At 44.6% G+C, this 18,482-nt stretch overlaps 2 protein-coding genes across 5 annotated transcripts; one reads left to right on the top strand and one right to left on the bottom strand.

Annotated features, from left to right (window-relative positions):
• Positions 1-866: 866 nt before the first annotated feature.
• Positions 867-10,476, bottom strand: LOC120790717 (dual specificity protein phosphatase 22-B-like). 2 transcript variants are annotated; one of them, XM_040128532.1, is made up of 7 exons: positions 10,038-10,470; positions 9,871-9,904; positions 7,767-7,849; positions 4,951-5,000; positions 4,324-4,398; positions 3,488-3,659; positions 867-1,527 (listed from the first exon to the last, which is right to left on the bottom strand). In XM_040128532.1, the coding sequence occupies exons 1-7, from the start codon at positions 10,056-10,058 to the stop codon at positions 1,381-1,383; spliced, it is 582 nt and encodes a 193-aa protein (XP_039984466.1). In that variant the 5' UTR covers positions 10,059-10,470; the 3' UTR covers positions 867-1,380. The 2 variants fall into 2 exon arrangements, with proteins under 2 accessions (XP_039984466.1, XP_039984467.1); XM_040128533.1 differs by lacking the exons at positions 4,951-5,000; positions 9,871-9,904 and having other exon boundaries at positions 10,038-10,476.
• Positions 10,477-12,956: 2,480 nt separating this feature from the next.
• bphl (biphenyl hydrolase like) lies at positions 12,957-17,460 on the top strand. Of its 3 annotated transcripts, none has more exons than XM_040128530.1 (7): positions 12,957-13,059; positions 14,165-14,268; positions 14,439-14,605; positions 15,214-15,367; positions 15,528-15,659; positions 16,431-16,554; positions 16,668-17,460. In XM_040128530.1, exons 1-7 carry the CDS (start codon positions 12,971-12,973, stop codon positions 16,756-16,758), a joined length of 861 nt encoding a protein of 286 aa, XP_039984464.1. In that variant the 5' UTR covers positions 12,957-12,970; the 3' UTR covers positions 16,759-17,460. The 3 variants fall into 3 exon arrangements, with proteins under 3 accessions (XP_039984464.1, XP_039984465.1, XP_039984463.1); XM_040128531.1 differs by lacking the exon at positions 12,957-13,059 and adding an exon at positions 13,086-13,212; XM_040128529.1 differs by lacking the exon at positions 12,957-13,059 and having other exon boundaries at positions 13,220-14,268.
• Positions 17,461-18,482: the final 1,022 nt, after the last annotated feature.

The raw sequence follows: 18,482 nt of genomic DNA, 5'->3' as shown, positions 1-18,482 counted from the left end.
TATAACAATGGATCATATTTTATAGAGTCAGAATATGCATTTAATATAAGATCTTAATCTGAAAAGTAAGTAAGTAGTAACTATACCTATCAGATGAACGTAGTGGAATACAAAGTGCAACATGGAGACACTCGTGTAACCTGAGTGGATCTGTACTTCAGTATAATAATCAAGCACCAGCAACAAAAGTACTTGAAGTAGGAAAAGTAAGTTACTACACAGAAATGCCCCCTGCCACTGTCATATTATCACAGTAATGCTTCATCGCCAGCATGAACAGTCAGGGGAATTTTGCTGCATGAGCACTTTTGCTTTTGAAAGTACATTTTGCAGAAAATACTCGAATACTTTTACCTAAGTAAGAATATGAAATCAAGACTTTTGCTTGCGTGAGTATTTTTACGTTCCGAAATCGCTACTTTTACTTACTTACTTTTTTTTTTACAAACAGGCCTTTCCCCATTTTGTTTGAATCATTTCAAAAGGTGTGAATCCCCCTACATTATCTGGTAATTCACATAAAAAGATTAGAGGAAATTCTGCAAAAAAATATACATAATTTTGTCCACAGCGATTTTTGTTTTTGCTTTCTTGATAATAATTTTGTGACCCCCTCAGATTTAAACTGCAACAACTTTTTTGAGGTCCACGACCCACAGGTTGGGAACCACTGCTCTAAAAGGGCGTAAAAATATTCACGTTAATTCGTATTTAATCGAACAAAATGCAAATTCATGTGTGTAGATTAACTTTTCTCGGGGCAAAAAAAAATATATAGATGTGAATCATTAGCATTAAAGTTTATACAAGCTTTTACTGTGAATCCCTTTTAGACAATATGAACAAAACCAAACACAAACCCTTAATCTGTTGAAAGTGTTTTACTGGAAGATACAGTATTCTTCAGCTTTCCCACTGTCTATAGAAAGTAATACTCATATTTCAAGTAAAAGACACAGCATAACATAACTGACAGGGGGAGTGCACACTGCCAAATGTGCATTCACACTGGACTGTATGTATGTGTTTCCTTGGTGTCAAGCTTGACTGCCCTTGCATGTTGTTTTGACAGTTAGCGGCAAGGACATGACATGACGGAGGGGACTCGAGATAATGCCATAAAAAAAAAAAAAAAAATCCCCCCCATCACATGGCTGCCGAGCCATTCTGCAAAAATGAGATTCAACATATACCGATACAGAATTTTCTAAGAGACAGCTGTTTCTGCTGCTGTTTCTCTCCGCGTGATCAATCACGAAATGCAGAGAGTTTCGTCAAACAGCTGGTCCGGTCCACTCGTTTAATGGTCCTAGCAGAGGCCCACGGTCCTCGGCCGCTTCCGTTGAGGTGAGACCAGACTGGCAGGGGGAACATTTTATCTCAGGTGCCGCCTGTGGCCACGGCGGGGGCGGCGCCGGTCGCCATGGCACCGCTGCTGCAGGTGGATTTCCGCGTCAAGAGAGCCTCGATCGCCTCATCATCATTCAACGGGTTATTTCCATACCGATCCTTCCACCAGGCTCGATACTGGAGGGGAGGAGAGCACAGTGAGTGTCAAAGAGTATGAGCTTAGGTAGAGTCAAAGAGACGGAGCAAAGTCTCCCACTGAGGTGAAGTAAAAGCCAGAGAGGAAACTGAAACCCCCCCCCCCAGCAACACACCTTTCAGATGTCCGAAATGAGGTGGGGGGGCTGCTGCATTTGACTATTTTTGTAACTTTGCAAAACCGACAACCACACAAGCTTTCCCGCTTTTCACAGTCGTTTCTGTCCCAGCGATGTTGGTGCCCTTATCAACATTTTAAACAATTATTACGTCTCGTCCCTTCCCCGTAGGTGATTTCCCATCCAAGTGTTGGGCAAATTTTAACCAAAATTTGGAAAAATCGGTTAAAAAGAAACGTGATTTATACTGCATGTTTCCACGCGCTGCTGCTGAGCGAATGTTGGGAGTTGGTTGGCTCTAATTCTCCAGGCGGGTGCCATTAAAACCATCGCAGAAGAGGAGGGTGCATCGAGATGACGGAGTTAAAAGAACTTATTATTTTAGTGTCTCATTATCGCTCCACACAGACCCGACGTTTCCCTCTGCCGCTACTCGGCGGAAGCTTCAGAGGATGTCAAGTCTTCGCGCACGACGTAATTTGTTTGCCAGGTCTGTTTCCACTGCACTTTGTCGCATTCCGCTTTCGGAAGTGCAAAAACGTTTCGCAGTATTTAGACTTTTGTGTGTGAGTGAAGCAATTTTCGGCGTTACAACGCAGGTGGGTGGAAGCCAGCCTGATGACATCGCGGGTTTTTGGCCCCTCCTTCGAGTGCGGCCCTTCCGAAACAGGTGCCACGTGGTGGGGGACGACGCGTAGTGGCAACTGGTTCCTTTTGGAGCATACCCCAGCCTTTAGTTATACAGGTGCCAGAATGACACATTTATCAACCACCGGGGGCAGCGAACCTGCCGTGTGCAGCTACTCTCAGGGGACGAGCGACTCAAGCCCCCAGGAACAGCGCTGGGCGGTGAGCCACTGTTGGCGTATTGGCGTCACCTGACACACTCACCCAAAAAGACTTCCTCCCATACACGCTCATTGCAAAAGCAGCAGCGGTAAAAACAGTGTATACATTTTTCTTAGCTTCACAAACAACCCGAAATGACTCTTTGTATTCTCTAAATTTGATCCATTAGATCCACGTATGTATTAAGGAGAACTGGATACCACGTTCAAAGATGGCGTCCCAAGTTCAGCAGTGGTCTGCGTTTTCGGGCCCGCGGAGCACGTGCACTAGAGTCCGTCCCCTGCATTTCGAGGCATCTGACTTCCTGTTGGATCCCTGCACGCACCAACGGGATCAAATAACTGACTCCTACGGCCGCTCTCGACTTTTCAAACGTTACTGGGCTGGATGGATCCCTTTTCCAGCGATTGCGTACGGGGAGAGATGCGTTGGTGGTTCCAGAGTGCATCGCACCGCAACACCAAGTGTGGCCGCTGCAGCCTTGCGCTGTTACCTGGGGCTCGATCAGATTCAGAAACATTTAAAAAGCCTCAAAGAAGTCTCTAACTTCCTATTGTGTGCATCGTGCTCTATGGGCCCCTAAAACGTGGAAAAAGCCGGCCAAAGCCTGAAAAGCTGTTTTTGGCGCCTGCAACTGATGAGCGATTTAGGATTGGGACATAGGCTCGAATGGGGCAGGATGTTTGTACCGGGCTGCCGCCAAAAAAAAACCGGTGGGCTAAGAGGATTCATCACATCACACTGTGTTAAGAAAGTAGAGTTAAGAAGACAGTCGACAATGGTAACACCGAACACTGTGTTCCACGTGCAACATTTCCTGTGGGTGCCGATAGAGCGGCAGCTACAGAATTCAAATACACTGAATGGCCCTTGCTGAAAAAAGACGTCCACAAATGGCGTCAGAGGGAGACTCTGCTATCATGAAAGTCATGAGGAATATAACTGCAAGTGAGAAGGGGCGTGGTGTCGCTCACTTCTGTCAGGTTTGTGCTTTCAAACTCCTCCAGCTGCCGCAAGAAGCCCAGGTTCGGCCCCGCGCAGGGCCTGGCTGCCCTCACCGCCGCCAGAGAACGCACCCAGCCGCAGCCCGTCACCGTCATGATGTACGCCACCACCAGAGTCACACTGCGGGACACTCCTGCCACACTGAGAGCACAGAGCTTCAAAGCCAGCAGCTAGTTGTAGTAATAATCACATACTGTATTGAGATTCTCTTCTTTAGTGTACAAAGAAGTGAAACCCCTGTTTTCCTAGAGCTGTGGTTAAATGCCCGATTTTGCATATTTGATATGAGAAAAGATGAAAGATGATGAAATTTACCATGAAAGCATCAAACCAAATTATTGTCAGTCAGGTTTTGTCTGGTGACAGTGATGTGGTTGAAAATGAAAACGGGGTTAATAAAATATGAGGACCTCCAGCCAGTAATCACCTCGAGACACATTCTCATCATTATAAACAAAAATCAGCTGCATTTGAATATTTGTGCTTCTTCCTTTCAGCACCCTCATATGCAAATTACAGCAGTTTCGAACCATATACTATAATTCACTGTATATTGTGACCTAATGTCGTCCGTTTTTGGATTGAATGATTGGAAGGAGGGTGCCGTGCAGAAAAATACTCAAATATCAACGGAATATTTTACCTTCCCAAAAAAGAACGCGAGTGCCCCTCGAGAAAAGTCCTCCCTTGTTTTACCATGTTAAAAAGCGAAGCGTCGTTTGAGCACGTGATTGCCAGATCAAGTGTATTAATACACAAATGAGGACTCCACCGATAGCCCCTTTGAGGATTTCTTCTCACTCACCAGTGAACGAGGCAGCCTTCCCCCTTCAGTCGGGACTCGTGGATGAACATGATGCTGTCCCTGAAGTACTGGGTCCTAGTGGGGGGTTCACATCAAAACAGTTTAACAGTTGAAAAACCTTGAACACTTCGACAGCGTTACCCAGAAGTTTGGGGCGTTAGTATTTTTTTTAAGAGAGTAGTTCTCACACCTCTATTAGACTCCTAAATTACTTTATTCGTCTGACTCCACCTGAGCCAACGAAATACTTCTGATGTCGATGAGGTTGTTCAGCAGAGGTCATTCCATCGAATAATGCTGAACCTGCCCCCCAACCAGAAGACACCTACATTTTATGATTGATTTATTCACAGGTATATACTTTATTTCCCCGTACATGAGTCAATCTACGTTTTAATAAACACATGTTAATTCTACACGGACATTCTGTACCATTAAAGTGTGAAAATTATAATTAGACTCTTGTGGGACTTTTCTCCTCATATGTTTTTGTATTCATGATTTTTTCATTTACACTTTCCACGGTTCATCAGATGGTAGATACTTTAGAGCCAACGTTGACGAACCTTGAAAGATTCGTGGACCTCATGCAGGACGTACTGCCCTTATCATATTTGAAGTACTCACAGGTTTTGCTTTGAGTGGTCAGCGGCAGATATACAAAGGTACGTCATGTCCTAGAGGGTGAGGGGAGGGAGAGGTTTAGACTCAGACAAGACTATATGTTCCCCGCAGAGAAAAAAACCTGTTCAATCAGTATTTTTCTGTCCAACAGCACATAGCAGTTCAGAGGGGGTCATTTGTTTGAATAATGGGTCTAAGTCACTTCCTGCTTCTTGGTGTTGGGGAGGGCCCCTGAGACATTGCACCGCTGACCCTGCTGCTCCGCACTGGTGTGCTAGGTCATGACATAACGATATTCGCCTGTGTGTGTGTGTGTGTGTGTGTGTGTGTGTATTTGCACTGTGCACCTGGCAGCTGATGGTACATGCAGTGGACAGAAACTACCTTGTCCCGTTATGACTGCACTGCTGCAAAAACCCCTGAGCCCTCTGGGACACGCCGAGCTCTGGAAGCGCTCCAGACAGGTCAGGTTGCACCCGCACAAACCCCACACAAAGTACTCACACACACACACACACACACACACACAAACCCACACACTTAAATGCTAATAAATATACACATGTTGCAGAAGCATGTAGGCACGTCAGTGATATTGTAATTGTTGCCAGGAAGAGTCAGGTTATGCAAACAAATGCTGAGAAGCAATCTTAAATCTTTGCACAGTCATTATTCAAACTCACCACAGCCACGGCTCGGTGATACCATTTGTAAAATTAAACCGAGACACACAGAAATCCCAAACAGTGTTCATGCGAGCCGGGGACGTGTGCAGAAATGTTCTGTACTTGGAAAAAGGCATCTGGAGGCCCAGACTACTGTTCCATAAAACTGAGCTCGTCACTTAATTTTGCAGTATGTTAATCAGAGCCACGTACTGTACAGCAAATGGAACGTCTGACCTCAGAGATTTGGTGGTTGCAAATTTTGCCTTCCTCTCTCAGGAACCATCAAGCTGTCTTCCAAGAAATCGATAAGTCAGCAGTTTGACTGTTAGGTATGCAAATAAACCATCCCATCTGGCCATTTGGGCTACACTAGTTAAACCGACCTGAGTCACCATTATGCCACAGAACTCAAAAAAAAAAAAAAAAAAAGCTGCCTGATACGTTCAACCGCGAGAACAGTCCCACGATCAAGATTTGTACAGCAGTTGAGATTGACGAGCCGCCGAACGGCCGCCAGCACGGCCCGGGCGGGCGTCTGTGAGCTGAGGCTCAATTTCAAGCCCAAAACCTTTTTAAAAGTTTTTTTGTGGTTGACCAGTTTGGGTAGTGATACTGTAATACAAGTTGCTGTTTCTCTTCAGCGTTCAATGAAACACACTAGCTTGGATGGAGAAAGTGCACAGAAATCTCCGAACACTTTTCATGCTCGCTTTCAACAAGAAAAGATGAAAGTTGTGAAAGCCGACGCTGAAGGTCAAAGACGGATTCAGGGTTTTCAAAAAACGCGGACAGAGGGGGGAAAATTTCATGATGCGATGCCTTTAATTCACTCTGAGAAAATGACAGTCAATGAATCCGAAGTCCGCCCAATCACTTCATTAATAATTACAGGTTGACACACATCTGCTGTCCCTAATGTATCTATTGTAGCTAAACTGAGAGAATAACATCACAGAGAAACCACACAGTTAAGCTTTATACCTCCAATAACCTATAGTTACAATATATAATGATAATAAAACCAATAAGAAATATGGCAGATGAGGGGACAGTGTATTCTAGCATCTCTTGTCAAATGTAAATCAATGAGAGCAGACTGCTACTTTCAGTTGACCAGGTTCTCACAGTAGAATCGGCTCTTTCTTTCCTGACACTTACTCACTCTCGTACACACAAGAAAAAACACCTTTCCCGCTCTTTTGTACACAAATTGCCACGTCTAAATGCAGCATTGAAAAGCTAGAAACCGTTTTTTTTTGTTTTTTTTTAAATGCAGTTCCACTTTCAGGACTTTTTGGACTCTGGCCTGCTGTGCTAAAAGCGTCTTGCGTGAAGAATATCCTACGGTGTAACTGGCCTGCATCTGCATTACAGCTGCATCCCCTACACAGCGAGTGAAAACTGCAGAGAAATTCTCAGATACTCACTGAGATCCCACACAGCACCGCACTAATTCAGAAAACTGCTTATTTGGTGAAACCTGGTGAAATCCGGGTTTTGTGACTGACAAGTCAAAAGAACTTTCTGTGTAAAATTGAAAATAACAACATCTGACTTTCAAAACCCATTGAAGTGGTCGATTGCAAAAGTCTTTGATAAGAAATTTGACTTTTGTGTAAACTATGTTACATTACATCCCATTCCCTCCCTGTTTGTCCTTCCCGTTTAAACTCGAATGACCTCGTGTAATATGATAAACACGCTGTTGATGACAGGTTTCGTGACCTTTTTTACGAATAAAACGCCAAAAAATATGCTGGTGCCATACTTGAATGTGAGGACATTCTTCTTTTCTCTTCAGACGACTGAAGAATCACTTTGGGCTGTTCGTGATGGGCAGTTTTCACAAATTCTCGCCATTTTTCTGACTTAATGAATCGGCGATTTTGAAAATTACTCGGTACGCAGATCGATAATGGTCGTTAGCTGCAGCAGTGCGAAGATGTTAAGTCGGGACAGGACAGCGTAGCGCCTCTGGCCCGATGCCACAATTTCACATTTTCAGAATGAGTGCTGAGCAGCAGGGACACTGAGGGGGGGGGGGGACAGCCCTGGTGAGTTCAGGGGAGGTTGTGTGCTTTGAGGCTGGATTAATGTCGGGGTCACGGGGCCTCGCAGGCCGATGCTGGATGCACAGAGGAGACGGCTCACCTCCAGGACGGGTGCAGCTGCATCATGGATTGACAGGATGTGGGTGATGTTGTGCTGCGCCAACAGCTCCCTGTCTCGTGCATCTGCGGATCACAAAGAAAATCAAGAAATTGCAAATGCTCCCTCCGTCCAACCACAAATCATCTCACACAGGTTCTCACCTAAATAAAGCCTTTTCTGCCCAACAACAACACCCCTCCTCAAATGTCTCCCAAGCAAATATGGCCCTATGGCTTAAAAGTTTTGCTCTTGTTTTGAACTGAAAGAAAAACCGGAAAACCAATGTTTCTAAAACAGTCCAACAGCTTGGCCCAAAAGCAAGAAACAGTAATAGTTTTAATCAAATTTTGTTCTTTGAAAGGAAGCCAAATGTTTTCTACCTTGGACAGATGTGTCTTGAACCTTTTTTTCTCATGCTTTGCAAGTTTGCAGGATGCTGATGATGCCACCTATACAAGTCCAGAGATGAGTCTGTGCTGAATGCTCCTGCCAGCTAAATGAATTCAACTAATCCTATTCCACATATCATCTGTATATAAACAGTGAGACAGAAATAACAGCTTACAACACAGAAGATAAAAAAAGAGAAAGAAAAAGAAAACATCTGAGTAGCCTTCCCAGTATAAATGCTCAACACACTCGCAGAGGAAACTCAATCTTAAGACAGCCAGAGACTTCGAGGTCATAAAATGACACAGGTTCCCGTGGCGGTGGGTCATGAAAGAAATATTCTCATGGGCTGTCATGGAGCCAATATCACACCGAAGCCGGTAACAGAGACCAGTGGCTGCGCCCCAGTCACCAACACGTTTGACCTCATTTGAGACCAGAATCCAACTTTTTGGCATCTGTTTTAACATATAAGGAGGAATATGCAACAGAAATGGCTACATTCAGCGAAAACGGTAGCAAAACAGTAAAATTAGAAGTGACAACGAAAAGAAGGTAAAAACCAGGCAGCCACACATTTCCCTCTGCAAATATCCATTTTAATAAACAGACATCTTGGCAACTCAGTTTTTCATTCCACGTAACAAAATGAGGCCGTGGCCAAATCCAGTCATTATGCAGAACAAGAACTCAGCTAACGCTAAACTCCTTCTTGGGCTAAAACAACTAAATCCGGTCCCACTCTTGCATTGTGGCGCGGCGAAGTCACATATATTATATATACTGATTTCAATATACGGTAAATATTTACAGTGGAAGGACAGGCAGACTTTCAGCATGAAGCGTGGAAATTTGTTGCCTGAAACAAAACAGCCAGAATGGACAAGAAAGCTGGAAATAACTGTCTGTTCGTAATCTGTGTGTTCGCCTTTCATTCTGTGGAGATGATCTGCATTTCTAGGTATTACATAGGTTATAGGGCCACGATTTTTTTTATGTAAATAATCTGCTTTAAAAGGCAAAAAATGGCATCACAACCATTTTCATTTTTAATCTACTATGCAGTTTGCCAGCTAAGACCTCCTTGCTTCTGTTGTATGGGTGCAGAGAGTCGAAGAAAAAGAAAAAAAAGCCAAGTCAGGAGGCTAAAAAGCTCAATCAAATCAAAAGCCTGGTTAAAGTGACGGGTTTCAGATTTCCTCTCTGACAGTCATTCCCTGAACACGTCATGTTTGCGAAAAGTGGTCCACGTTTTCAACGAAACTTCCAGAGTTGTCACTTTAGCATGTGTAAAAAAAAGCAAGAGCAACCTAACTGCATTTGCTGCTTTGTGGAAAGATGTGGAATTCAGTTTACATCGGGGACACCCCCACGCCGTGGGGCATCCCCTCCCACACCAGCCCTCACGTACTCACAGCAGCCATCAGAAATACTTTGTTTCCTCCAGCTGCTGAAAGAGTCGTACACCAACCCCCGCAAGACACACACACACACGCAGAGGCAAAAAAACTCACTGTAGTAGTTTTTTTTTTTTACATCAAAATACAATACTTCAATCTGCTCTACACTGTGACCTCTCCACTCTATAGAAACTGAGCTCAGTGTAGCATCTCACCACATGCCCCTTCACATGAGGAACTGAAACACACTCTACTACATTATCCTGAAAATAAATCATTTCTTTACTCAAACGACAACAGGCGGGACGTCTTACCTCTGATGTTTCCAAGGTAAAGATCAGGCAGGACCTACAGAAAGTTGAACCGTGAGTTCGGTGGAGGATGCAGAAGTCGTTATAGTCGAAGAAGAGCGAACAATTGTGACAGGTAACTGAGGTTGGAATGTTTGTGTAGAGTTAATCCTCACCGCATGATACCGTACCTTGTTTATTCCATTACCCATGTCTGCCAAAGGTCTCAGGGAAAAAACAACATTAAGCTTAGGACCCACTCCAGGCCGCAGTATGTCGAGAAAAATTTGGGCTCCGGGGAGTAAGTTCAGAGTCGCTCGGGCTGCATCTTCCAGCACTTAGGTCCCGTCAAGCCCTCTCAACACGGAGACAGTGAGTCACGAGGTCCGGCGACTTCTTTGTGTGAGCCAGGACATCGTGAAGCCTGCGGCGGGCCCGCTGCTCATGCCCCCAGTGCCACTGCGTCGAGAATATGTTGCTCGGGATGATGTAATGTGACCTTAGCACGTTGCACCCTGCTTGGATATTTATATTTAGACCAGGGGCGGGTCATGGGACCCCGGATAGGCACATACCACCCGGACAAAGATGGCCGCGGGCCAGAGGGCAGCGGAGAACAGGTCCGGCGCTGGGTCGCGCCTGGCTATCACTATCTGCTGAGGTGTTATACCGTACAAGGAGAACTTATGAATGAGGCTCAAAATACACACCACTTGAAGTAAATCTCATGAACAGTCTCGAGGTAACTACGACAGGGCAGCTGTCTTAGAAACACGAATTCCCCCGTTTAGCTAAAATCTTGAGTCGATTCTCAGCGGTCGCCCGCTTGAATCTGCTTCGGTCACTGCGTTTCCAGTAGGCTCTGCAACATCTTCGGGAAAAAAAGGTGCCCCCAGGGTGTTCGTGTGTTTTTTACATCTGTACCGAATTGTTTGTCAGTTCCTGTGGTAGATGTCAAGATATTCTCACAAGTGACCGTAAGTGTGCTAGAACGGCAGGGCAGTCGCCCCGACGTTAGTCAAGCTATTTCACTCCAAAAAGCAGAAATGGCGTCCCCACGGCGGTGGAGGATCACCAAAGTCGGCGGGATTCGTCATCTGCCGACCTTGAATGCTCAGGAGAAAATTTCATGGGAGTCCCTCGAACAGTTGCCAGGTGTTTTCAGACCGGATCGAAGTGGTGGCTGCCGGCTAAAAAAAAAAAAAGAAAAAACCCCAAATATTCATTTTACTAGGACAGAAGCCGGCGAGGAGCGGCAAATCCTCATAGTCAACAATATTGTATCAACCCGATGCTTCATGAACTCTTCTGATTTTATGAGTGTTGCCTACAATCTTGATCGTATCTCAGAACTAAGAATTACCCCCATTTATTTTAAATTGCGTGTTTATTCTTAGTGGACATCCACTGGAATCTGCATCAGTCACCGCGTTTCCAGTAAATTCTGCGTCTCCGACACATCGCTCTGAGTTGATGGGGGTATTTTTAGCCCGGCCTTTTGTCACTCTGTGTTGTGTTCCTGTGTGTGGTTCAGCGGCTCAGACGCAGTGACAGGCAGCGGAGAGTGGAGGCGTTTACAAAAAGCTGCCTGCCTGCCTGCCTGCCACCGAGAGCCAGTTCTGAACAGCTCACGGCAAGCCGCAAGGGTCAAACCCATTGATAAGCAGGCACACCACACATCAGAAACAAGGGGTGGTGTGTGTGTGTGTGTGCGTGTCTATATATATATATGAAAAACAAAACACCTTGTCAGAACATCACTGTTTGTGTAGGTGTGTGTGTCTGTGTGCGTGGGAGGAGAGGGTGGGGGCTGTGTTGTGTAGAGACTAAAGGTTGTAGCGTGCTGATGTTTAAATTTGTCTTTAAAAAAGAGGAAGAAGAGATATCGCCCCGGGAGTCACTTTCAAGCTTGGTGTCAGTTTGTCTGCTACACCCAGCAGATAATCCATCGGTGCTACGACAGAACAAGTCTTTGTAGGTGGTTGTTTTATGGCCGCAACTGACAGTTGTTTTCATTTTTAATTATACACTTCAGTCGATTAGTTGGTTAATCGGCCCAGGGGATGGTGAAGACATGTCCGCTGCCGTTGGACTGGGGGGTCCGCCGCTCTCGGCCCATCTCAAAAGCTGAAATTTTGCACGCAGACATCCGTGGTTCCCAGACGTGGCACCCCGAAGACGGCGAGGCCGGCGTGTCCGCTGGTGAGGGAAACACCTCGACGGCTACCGGGCGGACTGCCGTCGAAGCTGCCCCGCACCTTCCAGGTCACCGGAGCGGAAACGAAGGGGCTATGGTTTTGCAGCAGAGAGATGACAGGAAAAGAGGGAGGGGGGGGGCTGACAAGCGACAAAAGGTCCCCACCCAGATGCAAAGAGGTAGTTCAGATGGCTCTCTGCGGTCTAACTGACCCCGAGCATAATTCATGTCACCGTGTGCTTAACCTCACATACTCTACATCTCCATGAGTTAACAGGATAAGCAGGACTGTAGGTTTTCATCATGCATAGAAGAAATAAAAAAAACCCCCAAAAAACAAAAACAACGTGAAATGTGTCTTTATTTGGTGCAGTTTCAGTGCTTCATGGAAATTTCCATGTTTTGTCACCTTAAAGCACCGTTTGTGGAAAGGGAGGGAAAAAAAATATTTACAAATCGATTTCCTTTAAAAATAATTAGGAAAGGAAAAAAAAAAGAGAGAAAGTTTCTGTTATGAAATGGATTATAAATCAATATTTCGTCGGGTTTCGGTGGAGCAGTTCTTTCAAGGGAATTCCTCTGGAAATCAATCATTACTTCGAAAGACAAACTAAACAACAAACTCGCTATGAAACCTGACACGAGGGCACCAGTAAAACGAAGCGCTGCATAAACATTTACTCATAAAACATCGAGTAATAAATTAACCTTCTGGTGAATGTCGCCTTTCGGTTCGTTTCGTACTTTCGCTTTAAAAATTTTTTCTTTTTTTCCACCCTGTGACTGATTTTTTTTTTTTTTTTTTTTTTGGTAGACGACTTGGCAAGTGCCAAAGTGGATTCAGCTTCCTGACAAACCTCGCAGTGCAGGACTACGCGGTCCTCGCTCGGAGGGGGACTTTGTCCGGTGGTGGGGAAACCGTGCGGAATGGCGTCGTGTCTGCTGCTCGCGGGACGTTTACTTCAAGGCAGGGGCGACGCCGCGAGACGAGCCGCGACGGCGACCCGGCCGCACTGGTAACCGTTTCCACGGCGCCTGCACGTTTGCGCGCACGGTTCCCCTCCGCGTGGACCGGGACCGCGGGGCGCTGCGGGGACAAGGCCGGAAGCGCCTGCTCCGCGTCTGGGGGCTCGTTTGATTTGAGTCCACTGGATGGCGCAGTTTCTCCGGTCAGGGCACTTGTGTGCAGTGTGCACGAAATAATATTGCTGAAAATCTTAAAATCGGCGGGGACACGCCAGCGAGGCCCCGTGCAGCACCGTTAATTGTACATTTGTGGTGGAAGGTTATTATTAATGTTAACAGCAGCAGCAGTATTTCAGTAGCTGCAATTAGTACTGTTAAGTTGTATACTTTTGTCGTTTGTTGAATGAGAGGCCTTTTTATTTAAAGAGAAATCAATACAACTCAAGTGTTCCATGGGCGTGAAGGCGATAGAGCAGTGAAACAGAAACCGTCCGCCAACGCACCCTCTACGACCTGGTAAAGCTACTAGTCCTCGTGATGAAACGCTCTCCAGATGGGACCAGACGTGTCCCTCAAGCCCTGAGAAGAAAGAAAGGGTTCAGTGTCCAGCGGGGAAAGAATCGCACGGGCTTTAATGTTGGCGATAACAGAAGTACACGTCTTTGTGTTTTACATTTTCTGCTCGTTATCCAGAGAGAAACCAGTCCCGGCCTGTGTTTACTCGTTTTTAGTCATTCAACCTTTGGCTGACCTTCGGCTGACCTTTGGCTGATCATTCCTTTAGAGCTCTGCGCAGTTCCCAGTTAGATTAAATCACAGGAACAAAGCAACACGGATGGACAAACACATTTAGAAGATATAAATGCCCTTTTCTTTTCAACATTTAAATCGTGAAGCTCTAAAAAATGTCAGTTCAAGTATGATTTTTTATTTTTTTTTTCCAACCTCAACTAAATGACAACCTTTCTGACCAAGGCTCCACATTGAATCACCAACGTTTGTCATGTGTATTAGATGTGGTACAGGACAGGACAGCGAACTTTTCTCTAAGTGTCTGATTGCTGCGTCAAATACTTTTACCATAACTGTTTTTACTGTCACCACTCTGTCAGTATGGCCGCTGCTGCCACAATCCACCTGTCTGTTTGCCTGCAGCTCCGCGGTGGCCTCGGGCCGGCGGCGCGTTAACGGAGTGGATTTGTACTACGAGCAGACGGGGAGAGGGAAACACGCTGTGTTGTTGCTTCCTGGTGCTCTGGGTAAATACGAGACCACTCGTCTTCTCAGTGTCAGAGAGCAGACTTTCTGGCAGCCTACGAGGAGCATAAAATCTCTTTTGTCACGTCCCGTAGGCGTAAAATGTTCTTAACTCAGGTTACAGGCTGAGGAATCCTCCTGTGAAAACCATTTTTGGTCTCTTCTCCCGCAGGAAGCACGAGGACAGATTTCGGTCCTCAGCTTAAGTCTCTCGACAAGGAACGCTTCACTGTAGTGGGCTGGGACCCCCGTGGTTATGGACAGTCCCGTCCCCCAGACAGAGACTTTCCCTCCGACTTCTTTGAGCGGGATGCAAAGGACGCAGTGGATCTGATGAAGGTACAGAACAGGCGGTCGCTTCGGCAGCTCCTCGTGATTATTCGTCAAGTCTGAAGTGACTTCGTCAGGGGTCATGTGATAGAAGGAGAGATGGGTGAGGACGTCCAGTCGCACAGATTAGCGAGTTCTACGCAGGGACTGGTAATGGTATGCTCAGTTAGGTGTTCAGTAAAATGTTAAAACAACGCTGCGGGAATGTGTACCAAGCATCAGGGAATAAAATTATAATTCTGTAAAACAACATTTTTTTTAAGTAACATAATTCAGCGCTCATGGCAGATAAATGAATGTACAGACTAAGATCTGGAGTCAGAGAATTTGGGGAGTAGGGTCTTAGGTCAGCGGGTTTTAAAGTGAGTGGGAGTAAAGTCCCTTCTGTTCGTTATTCACTCATTTGAGAAAGTAGAAATTTAGTTCGTGCACAGAATGAAAGTGTGGCAGGTATTCGGATGTTGTCCCTCGTCGTCCTCTCTCAAACCACCCCAACTATAATCCAGAGAGGGAGGGCTTTCCCCACCGGCCTCACTGAATGCCTCCAGTTGCAGTAATTACAGCACAGTTTTTTGTTTTTTTTTTGGGATGTGTAGTATTTTTCCTTTCTCTGGCAGGCGTTGGGCTTTGGCAAGTTCTCTCTGCTGGGCTGGAGTGACGGAGGAATCACCGCCCTCATTGCAGCAGCGAGAAACCCCGACCTGATCAACAAGATGGCTGTGTGGGGATCCAATGCCTTCGTTTCCCGGCAGGACCTCGAGCTTTACGACGGTACTCCGCTTTTCATTGTCCCGGATAACTGCCAGTGGGCTTTCTTTGTGAACTGTGCACGATAGAATCTTTGTTATGTGTGTTTTCAAACTGTTTTTTTTGTGTGCATGTTTGTTTTGTTTTTTTTTTCCCTTTGGTTTGTTTTCTGTGGACCACCCAGCGGTCCGTGATGTCTCCAAGTGGAGTGCGAGGATGAGGCAGCCCATGGAGGAGGTGTACGGAGCAGAAGTCTTTGCTAAAACCTGGGAGGCCTGGGTGGATGGGATCACACAGTTTGCGAAAAGACCAGAGGGTACTGAACTCATGCTGGTACTCACTAATTACACACGTCAAGTTGAGCAACCGATGACTAAAAGCCCTTATAACTGATGAGAACCAGGAGATGAGAGAGAATTGTTTTGCAATTACAATGAAATTTCTCTAATCCGTTTTTAAAATTTGCACCGCCCCACTCGTGTGACGCTTTGGCCTTGGTAGCGCTACGTCAGGTGGGTTTTGGTCTGTCACGGACTCCTACATTGTTTGAAAGCTCTAAGTCTCCTGATAATATCTATGACCAAAGCATTCCAGGATCCCAATATCGCTGCACCAGCTGTTGACACACAATTGGTTCAGACTTGTGGTTATGGCTCCAAAGTGTTTTCCACACAAAAAGGTCCTACTTCAGGCCTTATAGCCCTTTTTATGTCAGTAAGACAACTTCCGTTTCTACCCAGTTTGTGCCTCTGTAGCTGTGGTTCAGTATCTCTTAGGCTCATTCTGACTTTTTGGGTGTAAAATCTAAAGAGTTGCCTTTCAGAGGAGACCAGGGTTGTGGCTGGAATCAAATGGGTTGAGGAGCGGTGACCCTTTTTATTTTGGGTACAATAGTATCAGGCTTGTGCACAGAAATGAGGGCATCTGGTAAAAGGTTAAAGACATAACGTTTTTGCCGCAAGATCTCCACTACTTACAACCTATGGGAATTAAAATTGAGATGCTCTTTAGTTTTGAGTCGTTCAAAATAAATGCCTGCTGAAAAAGAGCAAAGCCAAAACTGTCCACTATAATGTCCTCTGGTTAGGGAGTATCTGCATGGAGCTTCTGCCCCTCATCACTTGTCCGACCCTCATCATTCATGGAGAGAAAGACCCCATGGTGCCAAGCTTCCACCCACAGTACCTCCTCAAGCACATCAAGGGGTCAGGGTGAGAACGCCAACACAAACCCACATCTAAACAGCAACCGTACCACAACTACCTCAAATTCAGAAAACGACACGTGTGGCATTGTGTTTATTTTTTTTCTGTCCAAAACCTAGATTACATCTGATGCCAGAGGGTAAACACAACCTCCACCTCAGGTATGCTGATGAATTCAACAGACTGGTGGGAGACTTTCTGGAACGTTGACTGACACGGTGAAACAAACAATCATTTTGTGGTGGAGAACCAGGGCGACTGAGAGCTCATTGCAAATATTTACGTTGGGAGACTCAATTTAGTCAATTATTTGATTCCTACCCTGTTTTCATGAGGTTCATAATTGATGCATTGATTGTTAAATACTGTGTATTTACATAATATCTTTACTTTAAATTTCTCTGTAATTTGTTTCTAATGATTAAATCTTGAAAGAAGAAAGTGGGTGATTTATTTCTCATATTATGTAACTCAACACTGTGTAACATTCGCTGTTACTGTGGCTGTTACAAGCAGAACTGAAAAATGATTAGTCGATTAATCGATCAACAAAAAATTAATCTGCAGCTATTTTTTGATAATCGATTGTTGGTTTGTGTCATTCTTCAGGCAAAAATGCCAAACATACTCTGGTTCCAGCTTTTTAGAAGTGAGACTTTGCGGCTTTTCTGCAGCTCAGGTGACACTAAACTGAACATCCTTGGGTCTTGGTCTGTTGGTCTGACAACACTGGCAGTCTGAAGCCGCCACCTTTCATTTTTGGGATTATTACAATGGGCCTTTTTTCACAATTTTTGCACAATTTCTTTTCTCGACCTGGTCATGAGAAGGTCATACATGCTACACATTGTCTCAGTTAAATTATTGTAATTCATTTTCATTGTATTCAGGGTTGAGCCAAAAAAAAAAAAAAAAAAAGATACTAGAAGACAAGATCACATCCCCTCTGTTTTAGCCTCCCTTCACTGGTCACTAATCAATTTTAGAATTGATTATAAGATTTTACTGATCACCTTTAAAGCCCCTCATGGTTTAGTTCTCAGCTCCATTGCTGAGTTATTGCCCCCCTACAAGCCAGAGTGCAGCCTCAGATCCTGAGATCCGGTTCAAGACTAAAGCAGTCTGGTTTTCTCAGATATGGACTCCCTGTCTGAAGGTCTGAGAATTGCAGGATCAGCAACATCTTTTAAACCACTTCTCAAAACCTTTCTTTTTAAAAAGGCCTTTGTTTGATTGCTAGCACACTTTTGCTTTTTGTTTTGTTTTGGGGTTTTTTGCTACGGTTGTTTTTATAGTTTGTTTTATCTCACAATAGATATTTTGGGTATTTTACCCACTCTTATTTTGTTTTAATATATTTAATTGTCTAATTTTACTGCCTAATTAAAGGCATGTAAAACACTGTAACTTTGTTATTATTATTATTATTTTATAAACTACACAATTGATAAATTAATCCAGGAAAATTAGTAGATTAATCAAAAAATTAAAAAATATATATATATCGTTAATTGCAGCTCCAATTACAAGGACAACATGATGTTTAAAAAGGCAGTAACATCGGCTGATAACTTACAAGTAACATGTCTGTAATGTAACTCCTTCCTCTGGAAAACAGCAGTAATGTTAAACTAAACCATACAGCAGTATCAAGGGCTGTAACATTAACAGTAAATCACAAAACTAAGGTTAAGATATTGTAAAATGTCAGTAACATTAAAATGTCGCGAACTTTGATGTTTACGAGGCTAATGTAAAGGAATAGTCACTGAAAATGGTTTATTAGCATTAATAAAGCCCTTATTTAAAGCCTTTCGTAGCCTTTTCACTTTAATATAACGCCTTATATTTAAGAATATTTAAATTACGTGACATGTTTATTATTATTCATTCATCCATTTACTTATTATTGTGGGTCAAATCAGTTGTGCTGG

The sequence above is a fragment of the Xiphias gladius genome, chromosome 6 (genome assembly GCF_016859285.1).
Source record: "Xiphias gladius isolate SHS-SW01 ecotype Sanya breed wild chromosome 6, ASM1685928v1, whole genome shotgun sequence".
NCBI classification, from domain to species: domain Eukaryota; kingdom Metazoa; phylum Chordata; class Actinopteri; order Istiophoriformes; family Xiphiidae; genus Xiphias; species Xiphias gladius.
This window is presented reverse-complemented; position numbering and strand designations above follow the sequence as displayed.